Source organism: Athene cunicularia, assembly GCF_003259725.1.
Source record: "Athene cunicularia isolate RWA chromosome 3 unlocalized genomic scaffold, athCun1 chr3_part1, whole genome shotgun sequence".
Lineage (NCBI taxonomy): Eukaryota > Metazoa > Chordata > Aves > Strigiformes > Strigidae > Athene > Athene cunicularia.
This window is the reverse complement of record NW_020799097.1, coordinates 9,973,601-9,988,106: the sequence shown is the minus strand read 5'-3', so window position 1 is coordinate 9,988,106 and position 14,506 is coordinate 9,973,601. Positions and strand designations below refer to the sequence as shown.

General features: G+C 39.0%; 1 protein-coding gene across 1 annotated transcript in view; it reads right to left on the bottom strand.

Annotated features, from left to right (window-relative positions):
- Positions 1-13,701, bottom strand: part of LDAH (lipid droplet associated hydrolase) — a 42,558-nt gene extending 28,857 nt beyond the window's left edge. The window contains exon 1 of the mRNA XM_026845766.1: positions 13,547-13,701. Within this exon, the coding sequence (XP_026701567.1) occupies positions 13,547-13,700 (154 nt within the window). The 5' untranslated portion in view covers position 13,701. The remainder of the gene's footprint in view (positions 1-13,546) is intronic.
- Positions 13,702-14,506: the final 805 nt, after the last annotated feature.

Genomic DNA, 14,506 nt, shown 5'->3' with positions numbered 1-14,506 from the left:
AATGATTCTCACTGCCTCTTCACAGAGCTGCCAAAGCTCCCAGCTCCAGCTTGAAGAGCCTAAATGACAAGTTCCTCACTCAAGGAAACTTAATCTGCCTTTGGCGTCTGACCAGCCACCATGGAAGGAGATGCAACTCCCCTATGTTAATGAATGGAAAGCAGCCCACGCAGATGTCAGAAGGATTTAAATGGAGCATGTAAAAAACACAATGATGTTCTCACACTTGGGAGAAAACTGCAGAAACTGACACCATGGCTGATGAACAAGCCTTAAAAGGAAACACACAGGTTTCTCTCACATGCAGGGTCAAGGGTTTTCAAATAAAGCATGTCAAGTAACATTTGAATGATCACCATAAATTCACATCAATTAAGCTTTCACCTGTTTGCACATCTAGGGGACTGGCATTTTTTGTCCTATATTCTGTTTATAGTCCATACACCAGGGGAGCAGCATCAGCCAAAGAGCAAACAATTACAAGGACGTTATGCAGAAACACATGTGAAAACTCTGTTTGATCTTCTCTAACTCTGGAATCATGGATCTGGCTGGAAAGCACATTATATATTTGCTTGGGTTGTGAAAATGGGGAATCTCAGAAGGATTCAGCCAGGTGCTGGTAACGCAGCTTATTAGAGAGGTTTTTCAAAAACATTTCACATTTTTTCCCTATACATATACACACAGAGGTTTTTAGCTTGATACAGCTATAAAACTTACATACAGGATTTTACAATGCGCATTCTTTATATGCATTTTGCGAGCAAATAAACTTCCCTGCTGTCATCCAACACTGTTCCACCTTTAGGACAAATGTGGGTTCATTTACCTCTAAAGAAATCCCATTGACAGCCTGATAAACCTGAATTAACCTAACACAGATGGTTTTGCCCAACTGACAATTGTGCCTGAAGCCTGTGAATAAAAATTCCCAGCTAGAAATTGTGACAGTACATGTCTGTTTTCTCATACAAATGATTAACAGCATCTATCCAGGCAGATAAGATACAACGTCTGAAAACCTGATTTTGCCCAGTGCAAACCTACTGGACTTTGTCTGTGGTTCAGTGATATTGTAAGGGTTACAAAGTCCACAGATGTATTTCAATAGTTACCTCTAAAGACTCAACCAGGTAAAATAGGTACATTTTTTTTTTTTTTTTAAAATATGCCTGTAAAATAATGGTTCTTGGAAGGGAGTTAAGATTGAGATATAAACTGAAAAAAATTAGTTCATAACGGACTAGCAAATTTTCCACCACATTCTTTAAAGGTAGAAATCAAGATTTTCTAGCATTTACAATTATGTAGTTTTTGTTCCAATTTCTCCATAGGAAATGAAAAATGAACACGTTTAATTAGGTCTCCTACAGTTTCTTATATGAACATAGACACATGCAGATGAAGACAGATTTAACTACTTTGAACACCCCAGATGTGGCTGGTCTGTCTGATCCAATCTGTACTACAACCGTTGCTGGCAAGAAAGGCTGCAGTGAGCTCTGAGCTGGGTCTAGAATTCCCAGTGGGAATTTTTCAGTTGGCTTCAGGGGCTGAAGCAGAATTGGACCAGCAGAAAACAAACCTCCATCTGAAGGAAAGGGGGGGGGAAAAGGAAGTGTGCAGAAGAGGAACATGAGACTTGATGTCAAATGGTTTCACAAGAAAGCCTATGAAACATCTGAATAACAACGTAACCCTGATGAGACAACATCAGCAGGAAAGACAAAGACAAGAAAAACAAGCAATTCAAACCCAAGATAACCACAAATTATTTGTTTTGTACAGATAAAGAGCTCTTCAGATTTGATTACTTTTGAATAATATACAAGGAGGAAGCAAACCATAAATTTAAAAGGCACCAGAAAGTACATTTTTAAATCTGTATAAGAGATTTCCCTATGCCATACTATTGGTCAGAGTTACAAAGAAGAAAAGCATAGGTTTGGGGGCTTTGAGGTTACTGGGTTTGGTTTTGTTTTTTAAGATAAATTTTCAAATGAAATGACAGATGGGAAACAAATAGCAAAAGACTACATGAAGACAGTTAATTTCAGAAAGAAGATTGTAAATTTTGTGTATCAAGACTGTCAAGGGAATGTAAATGTTTGAAACAAACGGTCTACAAATTCTGCATTTGCATTTGTTATCAGTCTTCAGAAATGCAAGAGAAAAGAACAAACTGTTCTGCATATGGATAAACCAAGATTTACCAATCCACAACTTTAGGAACAAATTCTTTGCATTAACACCACTGTATCTCTGAGGAAAAAGGCCTTCTAGTTAGGATATTAGTACTGGTCCTAAGTAGATGTTCCATGAAGACTTCAAATGAAACACCTCATTCAGGCAAACACTTTCCACATTGATAAAGACAAAATCACTTCACAAGCACAGCTGTTTAGCCATTTAAGACCTATTGCGAAGAGCTTCTGCCTGTTAAGAGAAGATTTCAGTAACACACATAAAACTTAAAGGTGGAAGGCAGTATCTCAGTATGTATTACTATATATTTATTTATCTTATGGGAATTTTCAAATCCATCAAGAATAACCAAGGATTGTTTTCATAAATGGAAATCAGGATAACAATCAAAATCTTCTATTATGCCCCTAACAGGAAAACAAGAGCAAGAGCTGTGACTCACTGACTTTTTGGCTCTACTGTTTTTCATAACATAGATACTAAACATAAGGGGTCAAATTTATTTCTAATATAGCTTCAATGATCCATGGGAGTTACTACTGGGATAGAGATGAGGACATGTGTTAACTAGAATCTGAAAGGGGATATTTTCTATTATTTTCAGAGGTAACTAGATCAAAATATCTAATATCAAGGCCAATCCATATCAGCTCAGGTACTTCTGGTAGCAGCTGCCAGGAAGCAGTAAGTACATTATACACTTCAGTTGCATTATTTGTACATGGAAACACTGGATTTCCTTCATAGGTAGGTCCTTCAGTAAGTAATTTCTTCTTCCCTCCTGCCTCAGACATCACATGAAGAGAAACAGATCTTTTTTTAAATTGTCAAATCAAGCAAAATACCCTAAACCACAACTTTTCCATAACTCTGGCCAACCTCAAGCCTCTGCATGCTGCAGGAGAGGGATCACTTCCTCCCCTGATTATGCTGCACACAACCAGGCAGGAAGGATCCATGCTGAAAACAACACCTCATTAGCAGGGAGAGGACGCTGAGAGAAGACTATGGGTTGAGAAATGTCAGTAAGTCGCTTTCAGTAAGTCACATCTGCCACCCAGATTTAGTGGAGGGAAATACTGTCAAGCACAGCTGGATGTTCAACCATCCTGTCATTACTCTGCCTCCTCAAACTTAACAAGCTCAAATGTGCCAAGTCCCCATCAGAGGTACTTCTGGAGCACTGGGAAATTCAACAAAAGTGGCATATTTCAAGCCTAGATCTGATGTACAGGCTCCTCTCTGCATGAGGAAGTTTTTATTTTTAATGAAAGATTTTTTTTTTCTTTTCTAAAGACAATGGAAGCTGGTGGGCTGACTGAGTAAACAAAGCACAACTGTCAGCATATTTTAAAATATTAGTCACAAACAAGTAGTCCGTAAGAAGCAAAAATAATGGAGAGCTGTGTCCTAAGAACTGAATTTTCTAATATATAATATGGAATAGAACCCACTTACACCTTTCTACTTCAGGGGGTACTCTACCAGCATGTATGTCGTCTAGCCATACTTTTTTCTTGGTATCATTTTGAGTCTCCCATCTCTCAGAAAAAAAATCAGGAAAATTGACCAACGTATTCAAAGTTTTATGGAGCTTAAAAGGAGAAATCAAATAGGTACAGAAAAAATAGTGTTATCCCAAAGAACAGAGTTCTCAGGAAGTCAAACTATTTAGCTCAGTGAAATAAAGGGGAGAGTCAACAAAAGAACCTTGGTGTGACTCAAGGCAGCACATCTCATTGACAAAGTCCTCAAATACATGACTGAGATTTCATTATTCCCATTTTATAAATGAGAAACATCAGACCAAATAATCTATGCATGAAAATTAAAGGATTACTAACTGTGATGGTTTGACTCTGGCTAAATGCCAGGTAGGCACCAAGTCGCTCTATCACTCCCCCCCCCCCTTTTCCCCTTGTTTTCTCAATAGGGTAAAGAGGGGAAAGAAGATAAACTAACCCTTGTGGGTGAAACAAAAGCAGTTTTAATATAAGCAAAGCGAAGCAAAAGTCCGCGCGCGGAAGCAAAAGCAAACAGATTTAGTCTCTACTTCCCATGGACAGGCGATGTCGGGCCTTCTCAGGGCAGGGCTCCAATACACGTAGTGGTTGCCTCGGAGGACCAAGGGTGACCCCACCCCCTTCCTCCCAGCTTTATACTGAGCAGACGTCATATGGTCTGGAATACCCCTTTGGTCAGTTTGGGTCAGCTGTCCTGGCTGTGTCCCCTCCCAGGGTCTTGCCCACCCCGTCCCACTGGGGGAAATATCAGAAAGAGCCTTGGTGCTGTGTAAGCACTGCTCAGCAGTAGCCACAACACCAGGGTGCTACCAACACCCTGCCAGCTCCCGACATAAAACACAGCACCGTGAGGGCTGCTGTAGGGGAAAACCAATTCCAGTTCAGCCAGACCCAGTACACTAACCACTAAGAACTCCACCATTTAACAGTACTTCAGAGGCATCATCAGCTGAAAATAAGACTTATCTCATAACTAAGCCATGAATATTCATGCTGAAGATAAAGAAATGGCTAGAGAAGTTGGAAGAAGCGGCTTTAGAAGCATCAGGAAGATAGGGTTGGGTGGGTTTGGAGGTTTTTTCTGTGCTTTTGATCTGGTTCAAGTGTAGATTTACAAAATATGGTCACATATAATACACATCCCATGTAAGCGTGTGAATCAAGTGTTCTGCCACATTTATGTCTTACTGAAATAGAAAGCTGTACTCTCACCACCTTGACTACCAATAAGAAGAGCTGCAGTTAAAGGGAAAGGGGAAAACATGTTATCTTGCTCTATGTAGACCCTTCTTCCTGGGTTGCTACACCACACAAATTTTAACTCTACAGTGTAGTCTGTTCTCATTGACTGTTTCTGCATCACATATACCAGTTACTGGAGAGTAAGAATTTATTCAGGAAAAAAATAATTCAAAGTAATGTAAAATACAAATTCTCCATGTCAAAATCTGAGAACTCAGGGTCAAATGAGAAGAGCTGGCAGCTTCATCTGGAGCTGCAGTATAAACAAAAGCAGAAGTCACAAGGGAGAGTCATTCTCAGCAACTCAACACCACCTGCTGTGGCTGGTGGGGTACTAGCGCCTTCCAGAGAAGTCAAGACTGAGCGTGTGAACCCACATATATGTGCTGTGTTGTGGACTGACACCATAATTTAACAACAGAAAGTTCTGCAGCAAGTCCAATTGAAGGAACTCCCACCTTCTCCCTTGACTGTCATTCCCACCCCCCTACCATGGCTCACCAGCCCCTGAATTACACTGGCACAACTCTGTGAGACCATGCTGTGAACCCAAACAGGGAACTGTTCCAGCTTTAAAAAGACCCCAGAAATAAATGTATGTATTTATTTAATTCACAGCATGATCTCTCAAACTATTGTTCTGGCATAACTAAAGGGTGGAGTGGCACAGTGTGGTGGGAACAGGAATACCTTATGCCAGTATTGTTGACAAACATTTTGGATTGTGAAATAATGGCCTGAGGAAGTTTAAGTGCTCTAAGCACTAAGCTTTTAGATTTCCAGTGCCTAGTGGGTCTTAATATACATTCTACAAAGAGTTTCTAACTTCCACACTACTTTGGACTCAGCAATGTCTTCTTTATACTGCACTTGATGGTTCTAAAAGTTACCTGAAGGCAAGAGCTCTAGGAATAGCTCAGTCTTGCCCCTCACTCTCCTTAATCTAGAGATTCAATTACTTGTCTAATAAAGCAGGGAATGGTGGAGACTTCCTAGGAAGACTCTGGTTACGTGGTGTTGATCACATAAGGTCATAATGCAGACAAGTGGGATAGAGGAAAAGATACTATTAAGTATTTTAGGAACAGGCCTAGCTTTCCCAGAGCCAGGCTCAAGAGCAGCCGAGCAGCAAAGTAATACAGTACATTTAAAGCATCAAGTGGCTGATTCAAGTCCTATGCTGTAGTTGTGCAGGACAGACTATGATAAAAGAGCATAGCATTTCTCTTCCTCTCTCCATGAAGTAGCAGCAGGTTTACTGCCATTTTCTCCTGGCTAACTTGCAGTCAGGCATGATGTTCTACAGTGAATACTCAAGTATAATATCTTCTTTAATTTCAAGCACTGTAAATAACAGAACAGATGAACACTGCTGCTAAGCTAATGTGTAAAAGAGGAACCTTTCTTAAGTAAACAGAGTGAATATGTATATACACAGAGAGAGGGGATCCTGCTCAGCTGTTTGGATAGAAACATCTAGCTCCAGACAGAATTTTAGATGCAAAATTGACCTTTTTTTTCCTTCCTGCTGATTAGTTGCATGTGACTCAAGTGTGCCAGCTGGACTAAATGCCATTCCAAGCCGTGAAATCCTCCACATGCCTTGTCAAGGGAGCCAAGACTCCAACCAAACAAGATTCTTAAGTTGATCCTCTGAACCAGGTGTAGTATTAAATAACATCATCTTCATTTTTGAGCACCTAAATTTCCCTTTTCTGCTCTGTTGTTTCAGTTGAGGATGGACTGAAGCTCCACTGCTCTACTTGAAAAGGTATGGTCAGAATAAGCAAAGGTAACAGAACCTGTGCAACTTGTTATATCTTACACTAGTAAAGGTAAGTGAAGATAAATATATAAAGCACAGTGTTAATTAATGATGGAAAATATACATCCACATAGGAAAGAGCTTCAGCCTCAGCTTTAGGTCATCAAAACTATGCTGCTTAAGCAAAATAAAGTGCAAGTTACTGTGTAAACAGGAGCCCTACACAGCTTATTTCAACATTTGCGCAAGTGCAGTTAGGGTCTATGACTTTCAGCTAAAAATTCTCAATGCATCTAAGAGCATTACTTAATTCAAACCACCAAAATCCAAAGTTAAATTAATGATTCTTTAATAAAATCTAAAGTACTTAGATGTGATTAGTTATTTTCCTTAATGTTCTTTGGGTATTTACTGCTGTACATAAGATATACACCCTGGAGCAAGAATTTCACACAATCAGTAAGAGTGGAGCCACCCATGGAGTTGATCAGTGATTTAAACATTCCAGGAGAGGAAGTATTTCTTGTCTCACTCTATGCAGTAGTGCTTTCGTTGTTATTTACTCAGTCTTAGCTAATTGTAACTGAATGGTAGCTTAGAGACTTGGGTGATAGATTACATAAATTTTGCAAATGTGAACAAAGAAGATTTGTTTGGTGGTTTTGTACACAATTTGTAAGGATGACTGGCCATCCACTGAAAAGCAACCCAGCGGAAAGGCTGGGAACAGAAGCCCCAGTACTCCAACCCTTATATTCTCTGCTCTAACTGGACTTCCTTTGTTTCAGTCCTCCTAACACAAGTAAAGGGCATTTTTATCATCCTCAAAAACCAACATAACCAATTAATCACATTCACATGAATAGTTTTATAAAACTACTAATTTTTTTGTGATACGTATGGAGTAGAGAAACAGTCAGTGCTTATCTATGCATTCAAATGAGGGCCTAAGCTTGCTAGTACATGGTATAGCTGGCTACTACAGCAATAAACTTTTCGAAAAAATACTGTGTTTTTTTCTAATCTTTAAAACAGCTCCCCCTTCTGGCATGCTCTTTCCATACTATGTTTAAGTACCATACTTCATTCCTTACCAATTTTTAATTCTATTTGGTTCCTAACACTCAACAAACCCAATTTCGGTGTTAAAATACTTACTCTGCAGTATGGCTGTGAAGACCTTAAATCACAGCTCTAGAAAGCATTTATCTAAGATTATCCACATATTTACTACCTTTTGAGGGCATCCCAAAATCAATGAAGATCAGAATCCACACCTGGACAAGAAGCCTGGATGGTCAGTCCCTGGGTCACATTTTCAGGATCACTGAGGTGAGAAGGGATCACCTGAGATCTCCTAGCCCACCCTATGATCATGCAGGCTCAGATAGAGCAGGTTGTTCAGGTCTGTACCTGGTCAAGTTTTGATTATCTCCACAGCTAGAGACTTAACAACAGCAACTTAACCTCTCAGTAGGCAGAAATGCTCATGGCAGTTACCATTCCCAGCTACTGATTATACAAAGTACCCAGGAATTTATGCTCCTTACTTTAGCATCTTAATTAGGTGTTTAATATTAAGCTGGATGAAATTTAGCCTTAGTCCCTTTTTGAATTAGGTGACATAGACACAGCCTGACCCTGCAAAAAAATCTCAAAAACCAACTGAACAAAAAAAGGCCAAACAAACTAAACCACAGGAGAGCTCTCATAACCAGGCTGATAGTGACAGAGGTAAAAGATGAACTGAGACTGGACAGACATTTTTTCCTATTGCTGATGCTCTGGCACTATTCAGACCAAAAAAAAACCAAAACCCAAAACAAGAAAGAGGAAAAAAGCAGCTTTTACTGCCTAACGTGTTCAGATAGAACAGCTTCTTGATTTTGATAATAGAATTGTTGCCAGAGCTCATTCAGTGACTGCAAGCACAAAGCTTATGGAGTTTAACATGACCTAGAAGTCCCCATACCCAGGAGTTAAAAAGTCATCTTTCATCTGTACCTGGCTGTCCATTGCTAGCATCTTTCCTCCAGTTGTATTTCAGAGGTAAATAGTGAACACTGCTGTGCCCTGGGGGAGGAGGCAGCACTGGATGTTAAAAAGTAGCATCTCAGAAGATGGAAGGATCTTCTTTGAGTAACCCTGTGGTCTCTTCTCCAAGTTCAGGTTTTGCTTCACGTCAACAGTTCTGATCCTTTTATTGGTTTAATCACACATTAAGGACCAACTTTCACATACAGGATTCTGGATTACATTCTCGCCAAGATTGCCAGAAGATACATACTGCAACCTAATCTGCCAATACTATGAGTCCTTACTAGATCCAATGCAGTTCTTGCAGACAAATGGTTATAACAGATTACATAACAAGAAGTACATTTAATCACATACATTCTGTATAGATCAAAGTACATTCTAAAACCAAACTGAAGAGAATTGGAGTAAACATGCCTTACACAGTTTATAGAATGAAGAAATAGATTCTTTTATTATTAAGCAAACCCCTTGGTCTCGGTGATGACAGTAGACCTCTGAAGAACTATTAATTCCAGTGACTGCTGAGCAGAATGAATGATTAACAACCTCAGAAAAGCTGTTTTAGTGGGAGCCAAGAAAAGCATAATACAAAGGAACTAAGCTTCAGGGCTATACCATTAGTTTTAGTGCAAAGTATTATTATATAGTAATTCTTAATATAACTTTTCTTATGCAAATGTTGAGGGTGATGATTGTTAGGTATCAAAACAGCAGGTGAAGACAAGCCAGATAATGTATTGAAAGCTTTTTCAGAGTCCCTATGTTAGAGTCAAAAATAGAACTTCTAAATCTTTGAAGCTAACAGGAAGTCTCACTTCAAGGGAGAACACATTAATGACTTGTCATAATCCAGGCAAATTGTTTGCACTGTTTTCACTGCTGAGAAATAGTTTAGTAGTCTTCAAGTGATAACAATTCTAGTTGATGTAAGTACATGTAACTACTCCAAGAAGATAAGAATCCAAGCCCTCACTTTCTGTTGTGCAGAAAAACATAAGCAACTCTTGACTCCGAAGATGAGCTCAAGAGATTAAAACTTTATACTTTAAAAAGAGTATCTGGTTAAATCCTCACAGGCATTAAGAATCACCAAGTCACTGCACAAGTTGATAGAACAAGATGATCCAATAACCCACCAGGAATCCAACTGCAAGCAGGCAGATCAAGAAACCTGGCGAGCATAGGGACTACTCTACATGCATGCCAAAGAACCTAACTCTGAAATTATTTCTGTATATTAATGAACGAAAATTGTGTGGCATGCTTTACCACAAAAAATGTTATTTACATTATACATTATCAACTGTGAACTAATCTTCCCAAGTACAAGATTGAAAATAGCAAAATTGCCTAGCTTACAGCAATGGTAAAACAAATTACAAAGCCTGGAATGAAGGTATTGCAATGCACTCCTGCAATGAAATGCAAGATAAACTTGATGAACATCAAAAACTTCATGAGATAAACAGCGCAGTGGCTTTAAAATTTGTACTGTATTTATTTACAAAGTCAAATATTTCATAAATACACAGACACAAATACACAGATACTGTTAGAACAGTAAAAAAACATTCCATTACCCTCTGTGGATCCTGTTTTTCAATGAACCCAAGCAATGTTAAATATTGTTATAGTAGATTTTCCACTTCACTGCTAATTTTAGGCTAAACACCACAAAAGGGAAAACAGACCTTTATAACACATGAGGAAGAAAAGTAATTCCTGTCCTTTCCATAACGCCTCCAGAAAACCATGGACCTGATCCTTCAACTTTCATGAGTAAATCTCATCGATTTTAATAGAAAATAATTTATATTAAGGCAGGCAAACAAGTATATGGACGGAGGAAAAATCAGGCTTTTTACACAGTAATTACTTCAGTAAACACATTAATACTCCTATACAGAGGTTTTGCTTACACAAGGGAAAAACATTACAGAAGAAAGTGCACATTAAACATTTCAATTAATATAGAAAAACTTTATTAAAATTCTAAGTTTACACACACTGCCACTAATAAAAACATTAGCTTGTTGTAGTTAAATTAGATTGAATTCCGCTGCACATTCTGTATTGCAAGTGCTTCAAGCACCATGAGCTGTGAGTCCTCAGGAGGCAGAATCCTGCCTCTTTTAAAGTCAATGGAAATCTTGCCATTGATTTCAGAGTAGAAGAATGTTTTGGAGTCAGCTTCCTCCCTCTCTTCCCTTTTTTTCAAAAAAATTTCAGACCAGAAATAAATCCTCCTCATTATGAAGAAATTTGACTAAAAAAAGTACACAGGATTTATTCTCTCATCTCTTGCAACAATTCAATTCCAGCAGAACTAAGAATTTTACCACGTTTTTCTTCTATACCCACTCCCAAACCTCCTTTGTTTGGTTACATGTAAACAAAATCTTATTTTCATTAAGATTAGAAAAATATGTACCAGAGCAGTTTAATATGCAGAACAATGTATTACACGCAGCAGGACTAACCACGTTGGGTTCAGATCACCGAACACCTGGCTGTGCATACTCTCCTTTTTGAATGAGAGTTGCCCTTGTCTGGATATTCCTTTTCTTGACCTGTACCAAGCTATCCTTTTGCCCTTTTTATTTAATTCTATCAAGAATCTCAACTAGGGATACATGCCTTTCAAGTGTGAAAATTGCTGGACTCCAGAAGGGTTCCACATTTCATACTTGAGAAGTTACAAAAGCACGAGGGGAATGCTATCTAATCCTAAGTGTTTAGGTACACTAACACGTTGCCAGATGACCCAAATGTCCGGATCTCTCCTAAGGCTGTGTTTTTTTGTGTTGGCAGACAGAATTTCCCTTGAAGGCTAAAAATGAGGCATATACCAGTAAGAAAAAACCATCTGATTTATGAGAAGCAAAACTGCATTATGTTATGCCAGATCGTAGTCAGCTCCCTGCCAGACACAGCAAGGAGCCTGGGTAACTTGATTCACTACTGAATTTGGGTATCTAAAATAAAGATAACATTATTGTGGTTGCTGCGTTTAATTGTTTTTTCGGTGAGAGAACTTCCAGCCTGTTAAAACATAATTCTGAAATAAAAGCAAACCTATAAATCAGCTGCTTGCAAAACCACAACAGAAGCATTGTGGATATTTCACTGATGTCTGTTTCTGAATACCTATCTAGTTAATGTAAGGTGTTATTAAGGAGTTTTCACACAACTGTTCTGCAGAAAACAAACTCCATGTAGCCCTGACACTACAAGAAAAGTTTCCTGTGATGAACATAGAGCCCATAAATCTGTGTGACTTGGTATAATTTGAGCAGAGTAACTTTCACACCTCACAGAGGTACCTTGCCTTGGATGCCAATATTTGACTTGTGCTCTTCCCCTACAGATCTTTCTATTGATACTAGTCAGCTTCAGAGTTATCCTAGTTACAGGCACTGCTACCAACCCAAACACAAGGGTATCACAAACTGAAGACAGGTGAAAGCTCTAGAACTTGGGGGAAAAAAGACACTTAATTTAGCTGTTCATTTAAGCCTTCCACAAATGCCTTAACTGGAAGAAAACAGCAATTGAAAAGCATCAAATTGGGCTCGTACCTCCAGAAAACTGTTTGATGATTTGGATCCACAGAGATAGTAATTTATTAAAGAATTACACTATGCAGTATCTGGCTTTAAAAGTGGTTCCCACGAAACAGCAGCAAGATGTAATCATAGGAGGTTTATTTCTTCTTTTCAGTTAACGAAAGAATTTAAACTTCACTGTCACTGGGTTAAAAGATACACCATTATTCAACTCCAGGAGGCAAGGGCATAAAACCATTGTGCTCAAAGAAACTAATGTAAAATATTCCATGGGGCTTCCAAAATCTTGAAGGAAATCCAAACCAAACCAAAAAAACATCTCTCTCTTTTACCACTAAGGACCAACCCACAAAGTGGCCCATAAACAGCAGCAGAGTATACTCTAACAGAAACAGTAAGTCAAAGATGTGAATAATCAGAAGAGTCATTATTTACATCACTAATTCTTGGGGAAGTAACAATAGTATCCAATACATTCAAATAAACTATATGAAGCATTAGAAATCTGCAAACTCTAAGGCAGTGAAAGAGTCACAATACCTGTGCTTGAGTGGGTTCAAGCTCTACTTTCGCTAATGGCAGAACTCCTACAGTTCACTGGCAGACTTCAATGAATTTAGGACTTCTTCATTAATTTTAACATATACTAAATGAAAGTTCAGAGCTTTCATTTTAAGATGACTAGATTTAAATATAACTCAGAACTATATGGTGCTCACTGAGTTCAAGAGGCTTATCATAAAAATTCATGTGCAAAAATCCAAGTTAGAAACCATTTACTATAAAAAAACCAACTAAAAAAAACCCTACCAGATCCAGAATTTACCCTCAAATATTCTAACTTTCACCTTTCAGTAGGCACACAGCTGACACTGCAGTACTACTTCAATCTGCAATAAATAAATTGGAGAGCAATGGAAAGAAAAAGACCCAAACCACAAAGCTTTCAGCAAACCACCGCCACAGAGTAAATGAGATATACTGATTTCTCAGTTTTACCTTATGGCACTGTTACAAATCTAGATAACAGCAGCAATCAAATATAATAAGGAAATTTCACCACTGCAATAGTAATACTGATTTTTTGGCCATATGCACAGGCCAAATTCTGCCACTTATCTAAGGGAGAATTTTGAAATTCAAATTGAACATACCCTTTACAATCATCACACTTCTGGACTTGAACAAAAAAAGACCCTTACCAGGAATAATCATGAATAAGAGCCTGGGTAGATTTTTACTTTCATCTTTTGAGAGATCTTTCCATGGCCCACACTTTAGGACATGGGTAGCAGCTCCACAACAGTAGATAAATTCTTCGTGTAATGGCACTGGCTCTTCAGACACCGACCTCATGTTTGCTGTTAGACAGAATAAGATATTGTTATAACAGATCAGCAAATACTTACATAGCTGCCTCTTTGGTATTATACCTTCCTAACTGCAAAATACCCCAAACTACCCTCCCCAAACAGCTGTCATCTCCAGTAAACAGAGGCCCAATTCACTATCTAATATTTAAGTAAGTTGTAGAAGTTGATACATGTTACAACTATATGAGAAAGGAATCTTTCAGTTTTTGTCACAAAAATACATGGTGATGAACTGGACAGTAAGATCTATTCTACCTTAAAGGCAAAAAATTTTAAATTTCTTATTCACACAAAAAAGATTCAGCTGCAATCTAACTGAAGGCAAACAAAATTAAAATACCAAACAAACAGAACTATTGCATGAGTGTCAAATGCTAGGGGCTGCCCTTGGGCCACAACAACCCCCAAGCAGCGCTACAGGCTTGGGGAGGAGTGGCTGGAGAGCTGCCAGTCAGAGAGGGACCTGGGGGGTGATTGACAGCCGGCTGAACAGGAGCCAGCAGTGTGCCCAGGGGGCCAAGAAGGCCAATGGTATCCTGGCTTGTGTCAGCACTAGCGTGGCCAGCAGGGACAGGGAAGGGATCTGACCCCTGTACTCGGCACTGGTGAGGCCGCCCCTCGATTCCTGTGTTGTTTTGGGCCCCTCACTCCAAAAAGGCCATTGAATGACTCGAGCATGTCCAGAGAAGGGCAACGGAGCTGGTGCAGGGTCTGGAGCACAGGTCGTACAGGGAGCGGCTGAGGGAACTGGGGGGGTTTAGTCTCGAGGAGACCTCATGGCCCTCTACA